Genomic DNA, 10144 nt, shown 5'->3' on the forward strand with positions numbered 1-10144 from the left:
CCACCTCATTTACCTCATTCTCTACCAACCCAATTAATATCTTTGACGTCAATGGCACCGAACGAGTTAATATCATTCCACTTTTTGGTCAGGTTGCTAATGTGGCTTGCGACGCCCAAGCTATTGTGACGGCGACATCATCAAGCTGTTTTGCCTTTCCCTGAAAATTGCCACAAGCAAACAGTCCCCTGCCAGACAGCTTAAGTGGAGCTTTTAATAGGGCGCAAATTAGATCTGTATAACCCCCCGCAGCACAAAACGGCCTAATCGGCTTAACGCTTTCAGACACTCGGTGATTAACTGTGCTAAATCTCTGATGACTTTGACATTTTTATACATTGTGTTATCTACAAACACCGCAAGTAACCAATCCGGAGCATCCTCGTCATCCTCGTCTTTGTTCTGGAGTTCGCATCATCCGCATTGGTCCAAATCCCACAGGTGGAGGAGTCACATGACCTGACTCAAAGTCAGATTTCAAGAAGCAATTTTAGGACCGGCTTGTCTAAGAGTTCAGCGAGAGTCGACTCGACTTGTCAGTTCTTGCTGGCTCACTGCTTGGCTTTTTTTTTTTTGGTGCCCGCTATAGCTGTCACCACCCACACCGAGGGCGAGGAGAAGATCCAAGTGCTGCTGATGGTGGAGAGCGGAAGGTACGCTGCAGAAAAAAAAAAACTTCATCGAGGCAGAAAAGCTTCGCTGGACCTTTCCGAGGCCATTTTCGGAGCTCGTCTGGTTGATTGCCGTTTCTTTGTATGTTCTTGATGAAGCCTCACGGGGAGCTAGTTAGTTGGGTCGAGTTGACCGCCGGCCAAAGTAAAATAAACGACCCCATTTCAATCGATTTTTTTTTTTTTTTTTTTTTTCCCCCCCTTGTTATTTTGTTTACTGAAAAAACAAATAGCAATGATATTATTCAAAACAAGTTTTGCTTTGCGGTATTTGCCTCGGCTCGACTTGATTTATTTCTCCTGCTGACCGCACAAGTTTAAAAAACAGTTTCAACTTGAATTGCCTTTTCTAGAAATAATTGAAAAATATTTCTTCCAACATTGGCAGTGGATACATTTTGTTGGCAATGTTCAGTGCAATTGGCTTCTTTCTTGGTTCATGGTAAATTAAAAAACTTTTTTTTCCACCACTAGAGGCACTCTTGTCCTTCTCTTAGCAAGAATTATACTTACGAGTCTGTTTTAACTACGCAAAGCCGCAAAAATTCTTTTTATCAAATTTCTTAATTGCCCAGCTCGTTAGAGATCATTTGCGGTCTCTGTTTTAATGCATCACTTTATTTGATGACTTTTTACAGAACCATTTACATCCACGGTTTCAACACGTTGGATTTCGAACTGTGGCTTTCGGCCATCACGCAGGCGGCCGGCAATGACGGCAAGGCGCTGGGCGACCAGCAGCTCACCAAAAACGGCGTCCCCATCGTGGTGGAGAGTTGCATCGCTTTCGTCACGCAGTACGGTTAGTTGAGAAGATCCGCTTTCGTATTCATTTGGTTTTTTCCTCACACGTCCGTCGGTCGGCAGGTTTGTGCCACCAGGGCGTCTACCAGCAGGCGGGCGATCCCAAAGGAGTGGCCCAACTCTTGGAGGAGTTCACCCTGGATGCCCGTAATGTCAAACTGAGGGACAAAGAGCGCCACCTGGAGGATGTGACCGACACTCTGAAGAGCTTCTTCTCCCAAGCGGAAGACGCGCTCTTGACCAAGGAGCTCTATCCCTACTGGGTGGCGGCTTTGGGTATGTGACCGACATTTCAAACACAGAAAACTGATGAATAACTCGTTTTGAAATCAGAGACGAGTAAAAACTCTTTATATTTGAAATATTTTCAAGAGTTGTTCTATTTTACATTTTATTTTTTGGCGGGTCGTATCTGGACCCAGGGCCTTGGGTTTGACACCTATGAGTTAACAGTTGTTCTTTTTCTCCACATTTAGTGGGCACTTGATTTTTGCCACAGTAACTCGCGGCGTTCCTGAAACGTAAAGGCTAAGAGTTGAAACTTTCTTTTGACTTACTCCCACCTCTGGCATATGCTGTTTTTTGTTGTTGTTTTTTTTGTAGATGAGGAGGATGAGAGCCTGAGAGTGAAAAAGTACTCCACTTTTATTGAAAGTTTGCCTAAAACCAACAGGGCAACTCTTGATGCCTTACTGCAACACCTGTACAGGTATCGATTCCTCTTATTCTGTGACAATGAGTTTGCAAAAAGATAAGCATTCTTTTTCACACCAATTTATTTCTCTTAAAAAATGAAGTGGACTTGGACTAGAGCCCCTTTGTGTCTTGTCCTCCAGGATTCAGCAGTGTTGCCACCTCAACGGTATGCCAAGTGAAAAACTGGCCTCGGTCTTCTCGTCCTGCTTGTTCCAGACGCAGGGACAGACGGCGCAGGAGATCCACGTGGTCCGCGACCTCATCGACAACTACGTTACGCTCTTCAGTGTGAGTGCCAAATGACTTTTGTGATGTCACTGAAGGCTGAGCAGGAGATGTTGACACAACGCAAATGGAGCCATCGCAGGCAAATCTAACCAACGTAAAAAAAAAGACATTTAACATTGAGAGCCCGTCAAGATTCAATTTTTTATTTTTTTTATCGAGGCTCGTTCGCATTTGCATTTTAAAGAACACGCGAAAGAAAGAATGCAGCAGAATTTAGTGGTGATAAACGACTTGCTGTTGTTTTTCATCTGCCGCAAACGTGAATCACGAAAATTGTTTTTTTTTTTTTTTCGGAAAAGTGTTTTCTTCTATTTCCTCTCCGTTTCCTCCCGAAGCGACTCTGAATTGATTCCCGACCGATGCGCTCGCAACAGGTCAATGAAGAGCAGGTGCAACAGATGGCGAGGGAGAATAGTTTCATCACCCGCTGGAATGACAAAAAGGACACCACGGTAAGTCAATCTCAGCAAATGGAAATCAGCCACGCTCGGGTTTTGTTTGTGTGCGCCTGCGTATTGATTTGCGTGCATGCATCGGGATCTCGCAAATCAGCCTTTCGGCCGAGCGCCTTTCCGGGAAATGAGGCGCGGGTCACGGTGGGATTGGGAGGGGGGGGCTCCGTGGAGGCGGGAGGAGGCGGGAGCGTGCGGAATGAGGCTTTTGTGGCTGTTAACCTATTTTGCCAAAGACGTCATGCCCGGCGGCCCCAGCTGGTGACAAAAAAATGACAGTCCGTAAAATGGCATGTTTTTCCTTCCAACAGAACTGAAACTATTTACTGAACGTTTGATTGATGTATTATTCTTTTTTTTTTTTTTCAATCTAGCTATTTTTTCTGGCATGTTGGAGACGCCCTCTGTGACCCGGGCATAGGAATCAAATTCCCATAACCAATTAATCGGCCAATTAGGTTGAAGCCTGAAATGATACAAACGTGAATCAAATCATTTTCTTTTTGGGTCCTCCGAATATTCACAACAATGAAACATTTTTTTAAAAAAAATTCATTTCTGGCCACAGTTCTCGCCAGCTGGAGACTTGATCTTTGAGGTGTACTTGGAAAAGCGACAGCCGGAGAATTGCTGTCTAATCAAGGTGCGTAAACGCAGATGTAAAATGGCCACGACTGCTTGTGTCTTTTTTTTTTTCTCAATCTGCAAACAAACACAGTACAGCTCTGCCTCTGGCAAGCGGATATTGTGGCGACTGATTTTGGCCGTTTGGAATTGCAACACATGAACTTGAATTTCAGTTTAGCAAAGATGGAAAAAAAAATCCGCCTCTTATCGGTGCGCTTACCAGGTTTGGCCCAGCATGCGTTCAGCGGAGCTCGCCGAGACGGCGCTGAGCATGCGCGACGTCCCCTTTAACGCCGGCGACGCGTGGACCACGTTTGAAGTCATCGAGAATGGCGAGCTGGGTAAGATTTTGTAAACTTCGCTTGTATGTACATTGACAATTTCTTTCAACAAAAGTAGCATGTAATACAGCAATTCTTTTGCATACCACTAGAGGGAGCCCACGTAGCACTATTGGTCAGTGAGTCTTATTATTTTTTGTTATTTATTGTTCCTATGGTTACCGGACTTCCTGTCCAAATTTTTTGTCTCACGGTGAGAACATTAATCTTGCGGCGTAATGCAAGATGATAATTAATTCCCTCGTCATGGGCCGTCCTTTTCCTTTCTGGAGCGTGCGAGGGGAGTTGACCCACTTCCTCTCGCATGATTATGCCGCTGTTGTGTTGAGCTCGGTCGTGAAGTTGCTGAGCTGGCGGACCCCCGCTAACCCCCTCCCTTTCTCACTCCCACGCTTCACCCAAAGTACGTTTCCCTCCCAAAAATGTGCCTGGGCTGAGACATTGCCATCTCGCCGGAGAATTTTTTTATTGAAGAATAAAAAATACTAAATAAATAAAATAAAATAAACAAAAAAAGAATAAAATAATAAAGTAAAAGTTTAGAGCGCTAAAACATTCTCAAGCAAATAATGTCCAAATTGAAAAATCCTCTCTATCTTATCCCAATAATTCTCGTTAATTCCAATGGAAAGTTCCCAACGTTGAAAGTTCCTGGCACCCCTCGTGCGGAAGGCAAGAAAATGCCATTTTGAGAGGACGGCCCCGGATAACAGCCAGCTAATATTTGTCTGCTGAGATGCCAAAGCTGATAAAGCCGGCGCTCTGAATATGTTAGCCCGTTGTCGCTCTCCCCCGGTTAGGAAGAACTCGGCAGTATGCCGATGGTGCTACGCCCCGTTCACCAATTAGGAGGAGATAATAGCTCTATTTTGCACACCACTGTGTTTTTACAATCCTATCTTGATCCGCTCAAGATAATTTGCCTGCCGCAGAAAAAAAAAAAAAAAAAAAGAGAACAGCATCATTTTGTTTTGCAGTTAATTGGAATTAGTGCAGCAATTTGGCGCCTGAGGTCGGGCTCGTCTTTGCCCTGGGAAACAATTTGCTCTTTTTCGGGACAGAGCGCCCGTTGCACCACAGCGAGAAGATTCTCGAGCAGGTGTTGGAGTGGAGCGAGCTGGACTGCCCCAGTTCGGCTTTTCTGGTTTTGAAGAAGTTTGCCAAGGCCAAAGAAGACACGTTGGACAAAGGTATGTTTATGAAAATGTTGGTTTTATTCTGGTGTTATTTACTTCATTTGTTTTTGTGACCTTAGATTATAAGGTGGATCTATTTTCAGGATTTTTTTTCTGGACCGGTCACCAGTAGGGCTGAATGATGATGATGATGAGTCTTTATTTTGAAGATATTTAAAACATAAAAGGAGTAAATAGATAAATACAATAGAGAACACTTTAAAGTGCCTTATTTTCTCAAAAATTAATAAATAAATGGACAACTAACTAAATAAATAAATAATCGTATTCAAATCAACATTTCAATGTAGTCAAATGGGAAAGGCTGAAATTTTGACTGCGTTTCCCGTTTTTTTCCGCAAAGCAGAGCCCAAGCGGCCGGCGAAGCAGGGCTATCTGAAGTTCAACGACGGCTGCTCCAAGCTGCTCTCCGGGCACAAGTTCCAGGACAAATTTGTGGTGCTGCGTGCCCACAAGCTGCTGCTCTACAGAGATATCAAAGTGAGCCACACTTTTTTTTCATTTCCCGCCTAATCTGCCGCCGCATCCCCCGGCAAACACTCGCCCCGCCGCGGATTTTCACATTCAAACACGGCGTGCCGACTTCCACCTGCCGTATCTTTCTTTTGGCCGACTTGATTTTGGAAAAGAAAAATGCAATGGGGACGGACGGAACAGACTCGCCTAAATTCTCCCGGTTCAATTTCTCCTGGTGACAAGAATGTGTCATTTCACTTTTTGGATGAAGTAGCACAAGAGTTCCTGCTGAATTCCTATAAAACAAAGAGGAAAAAAAATAGCGCTTTGGAGATTGGGAAGGACCGGCGGTGAGCCTTCCCCGGAGGCTTTTTCTTCCCGCCGCGTATCTGCAGTTGAAACGTGGGATTTGTACAGGCGTGTAAGGAAGCGTTAATAATTGATGAAGGCGCAGTCACACGTTGGCGCTACGGCGGCAAAATGGCGCTTTTCCGCCAAGCTTTCCTCCCCGTACAAGAATGCGGCTAATTATTGGGCGAAACGCAGTACGAGCGGCGCTTCGTTGAGATTTCTCGGCCTCGGTGATAATCGGCAAATTGTTGTGCGGGATCGGTCGGGAGGAGGATGCGGCTTTGCTGTCATGGCCGCCGCTTTGTAGTTTTCTGCGCACTTGACCTTGGAGTTCACCTTGTTCTTCCGGGCTCCATTTTGCTTATCTGTCATTTGGCACTTTCTGCTGTTGATTTTTATTTTTCAAAAATATTTTTGTAATATATATTTTTTTTGTAAATTTTTTAAAAATGAATTTTTAAATATTTAAAACTTGTTTTTTTCATTCTTCTTTTGCATAGCTCAGCACAATGGCAAGTCTAACCTGTCTGTGTTTTTCAGACCACCAAAGCTGAGAAGGAGCTCCATCTCAAGGCTGCCAAATGTTACCTGGGCCTGAAGAAGAAGCTGAAGCCCCCGAGCAGGTACGGCCGCCGCCGCCGCGCCGCTTTTCCAGCGCCGCCGTTGAATCATGGCTGACGATTGCTCCCGCGGTTGCAACGGAAGCGGCGAGGCGAGCGCTTTTTTTGTGTGAATCACGCAACCCGGGGGTGGAGTGGCTGGCGATGGGAGCGGGGGAAGAGTGATGCGGCGCCGTGTCATCATAGACTTGTCGAGTGGGCTGCGGGAGGTGGCGAAAGCAAGACGAGAAAAGCGAGAGTGCGGCGGCGAGGGCGGGCAGCGCTCTACTACCTCATTAGGCCCGACTCGCTCTCCCTGCGTGAGCAAGCGAGCGATGGAGAGAGGCCCGGCTCAACTTAACGTTGCGCCGCTCCGTGCTTCGCCCCTCCTCGGCTGCTCTCAAGCCGGCCAAGTCTTCCCTCCTCCGCCTCGTTAGTTGCTGGACGCCAACGCGCGTGTTGGCACATCAGGCGTCCTGCGTGCGACTGATGTGTTTTAAGTTCGGACACTGCAAATTGGAGTCGCGCACACAACAAGCGGCACATTGGATTTTAGAATTCATTTGGAGCCAACATCTTAATTATCTTCAACAGCACCAATTTTCCATTATATTAATTATATTGAATTTGGATGGTGCAAAGCAAACCCTTTTTATCCCTTAAAGGCTATTTTTTCCTGATAAATTGGCCAGATCATCAAATCGGTCATTGTTTTTTTTTAATGAACAAAAATTGGCATTTTCCATATTTATTTTTAATTTTATTTTGTTTATTGTTGTTTACTGTTATTTATTTATTTATTTGTACACATAACACCACATGGTGTGCGCATGCTGACCCTAACTCAAGGAGAACGACCAGGGGGGAAAAAAAGTAATGGAAAATGAAATATAAATCAAGTATATTTATATCTGAACCTTTCATGACTTTCTTTTGTTTTCCCTTCCAAGTGTTCTTCTCTGGCGCTTTGTGCATGGCAACACATAAAGACGTGGCCTGCAGCCACCACTGCTTACTGACAACATGGGTACATGAAAATATTTCTTTGTTCTTCATATGACTTTTTGTCCCATCTTTCAACAGCTGGGGATTTACTGTCTACACAAAGAAACAGCAGTGGTGAGTAAGCCCAACAATTGGAAAATGGTGTTTGTGTGCAACCAATTGGAAGGTTAAGGCGGGCGTCCATTGCAGGCATTTCTGCTGCGAGGCGAAGGAGGAGCAGCTCGGCTGGGTCACCGACATCATCAGGATGAAGGTGATGAACATCATCAAGAGATGGTCAAATGAGGCAATCCCAACCGTTTTACGAGAAAGAATTTTTATTTTTTATTATTTTATTTTTATTAATAATATATTGTTATATATTTTATTATATTTATATAATATTTTTTATTTTATTTTTATTATTAATATACTACTATATATTTTAATATATGATATATATATAAATATATATTACATATATATGTAGCTGCCCCATGTCGAATCCAATTGCAATTGCGCTGAATTGAAACGTATGGAATCGTACCAGTTTCAAGTGAACTATCCTTTATTGGAGCGATGCATCCTGTTTCTTGTTTTGACTGTGAGCCGGCGCGCTTCCTGTTGCCGACTCCATAACTCCAAGCCGATGGGGCTTTTGAGCTTTCACGGCTGCGTGTGGACATTTCATTAGTGTAAGCCCCCCCCCTCCTCCCAGCTCTGCCTCGCCAGACGCCTTTTATGGGAACTCAAGTGTTTTTCATCACAGGTGCTTACTTGGGTAAAAGCCTTTCACCGCCCTCGCAAGCAAAAAGGCCAACGTTGTCAGATGGAGATTAATCGAAAGGGGAATCCAATTTTTCTGTTTCGAAAGCATTGGGGAGGAGCACTCACTTGGGTGATGATGAGTAAATCTGGCATCATGCTGAAATGTTAGGACACTAAGCCCAAAATTCACTCAATGAAAATCAAATAGTAGCTGATTTTATTTTTTTTATATACTCCTTGTCCTCTAGCGTAGAACGACAAATATTACTGCCGCACCGATAAGCCCAAATATGCGTAATAAGGTTTGTGCCCACCACCAAACTATGTGGAGAATAAAATTTGACGGTTGAGCTGGACGACTTCAATTATACTCATTTTTGGAAGCAAACAATTGTAAAATAAATTGTCAGTTTTTCCAAAGATTAGGTCTCATTTGTACCCCACTTTTGGACTGAGCCAATTAGAGGAGGACATTTTTCCAAAATCCGTCCAAGAGCGCTTCACCCTTTCCCTCCACTTTTACCTGTTAGCCATTTTTTTTCCTGTGACAGTTTCCATAGCGACGAAGCAACATCATTTTGTAGCAAGGTGCAATTGATGGCGCCGTGTGGGCTGGCGCGTACGTCCGAGGGCAGGTCCCAGCAGTGCTGGCAAAAAAAAAAAAAGAAAGATGCTTTTAGGTGTCAAAAGGGTTAGCGCGAGGCGGGGAACCACGTCGCTGATCCCGAATGGTCTTTTCATCATTCTCTCTATGCTCAGTTCGGCTCTGACCTCAGCTCGGACCCGGAGGAGGCCGCCGTGGCCGCGTCCGCCAACGGAGGAGCCGCGGCGGACGGCAGAATGCGCCTGCAGCAAAACTCCGCTTCAAGGACACAGGTGAGCCGGAGCTTCGCTTCGACCTGCTCATTCGGAGCCGTATTCATCCATTTATTTGATCTCTTTATTTATTATTTATTTTTTGATCTATTTGTTATTTATCGTTACGATATATTGTCCATCCATCCATCCATCCATCCATCCATCCATCCATCCATCCATCCATCCATCCATCCATCCATCCATCCATCCATCCATCCATCCATCCATCCATCCATCCATCCATCCATCCATCCATCATTTTTGTGCTCAGATGACAAACAGGAGGACTTCCCTACCCGACGGTCCAAAGCCCGCGATCCCGCGGCCGCTTTCCGTCATGGACCCGCCGCGCCAGCCGTACCCTCGAGCCCCGCCCGCTTCCCGGCAAAGTAGCCTTCAGGTGGCTGGCAAGAGGCCCAGCCTGGGGGTCGGCGAGGGTATGATGCCTCCCAATCTGCTGAGCGAGCTGAATTCGGTGCTGAGTAAGACGGGCCGCAGCGCCGAGTGACGGCGTAGCGTCGAGCGCTCGCTTGCTGGACCGGACTTGGGCGGTCCCTGCGCTTCGTGAACAGGCAAGACATTTTCCGACGGTCGCCATCAAAATGGATACGACGTCACTGCCAAGATGAGGTGAGGATGCAAATGACCTCGTTCAAGACTGATTTTTTTTTTTTTTTTGGTCAAGCCTGGACATTGTGTCGAGATTCAACTTTTTATACTCTTAGTTTTGCTCTACATGAAATATTGTCTTATGTAAATGTCCTATTCTCCAAATATTAGCAACTATCATTGCACATATGGAAAGCGTGTGTCCAAAATGTAATGTGACCCCTACATGGCAATTCAGAATCAGTAATCAACTCATATCATAAGTTCCGGCCCTCATTTTTATTTTCCTGTTGTACTCAGAGGGCCAAGCATTCGAATAAACTCCCGGAATGAATGAATGAATGGATGAATGACTAAAGTGGTGCCTCTGTCTTCAATAATGCACACAGCATGCTGAAAATGCACACGTAGGCAATTGTCACATGGCCATGAATTATTGATTTG

The 10144-nt window shown here is 45.1% G+C and overlaps 1 protein-coding gene across 3 annotated transcripts in view; it reads left to right on the plus strand.

The window, feature by feature from the left end:
- Positions 1-10058, plus strand: part of arap2 (ArfGAP with RhoGAP domain, ankyrin repeat and PH domain 2) — a 50687-nt gene extending 40629 nt beyond the window's left edge. For 2 of the 3 annotated variants that reach the window (XM_088383339.1, XM_088383266.1), the window contains exons 19-33: positions 590-653; positions 1310-1473; positions 1539-1751; positions 2079-2184; positions 2312-2459; positions 2834-2911; positions 3480-3554; positions 3762-3879; positions 4941-5069; positions 5419-5555; positions 6423-6505; positions 7565-7600; positions 7676-7739; positions 8993-9109; positions 9363-10058. In XM_088383339.1, coding sequence (XP_088239465.1) covers positions 590-653; positions 1310-1473; positions 1539-1751; positions 2079-2184; positions 2312-2459; positions 2834-2911; positions 3480-3554; positions 3762-3879; positions 4941-5069; positions 5419-5555; positions 6423-6505; positions 7565-7600; positions 7676-7739; positions 8993-9109; positions 9363-9599 — 1769 coding nt within the window. In that variant the 3' untranslated portion in view covers positions 9600-10058. The remainder of the gene's footprint in view (positions 1-589; positions 654-1309; positions 1474-1538; positions 1752-2078; positions 2185-2311; positions 2460-2833; positions 2912-3479; positions 3555-3761; positions 3880-4940; positions 5070-5418; positions 5556-6422; positions 6506-7564; positions 7601-7675; positions 7740-8992; positions 9110-9362) is intronic. The other variant, XM_088383408.1, reaches the window with a different exon arrangement.
- Positions 10059-10144: the final 86 nt, after the last annotated feature.

The sequence above is a fragment of the Syngnathus floridae genome, chromosome 1, assembly GCF_059516105.1.
Source record: "Syngnathus floridae isolate MCC-2025c chromosome 1, RoL_Sflo_1.0, whole genome shotgun sequence".
Lineage (NCBI taxonomy): Eukaryota > Metazoa > Chordata > Actinopteri > Syngnathiformes > Syngnathidae > Syngnathus > Syngnathus floridae.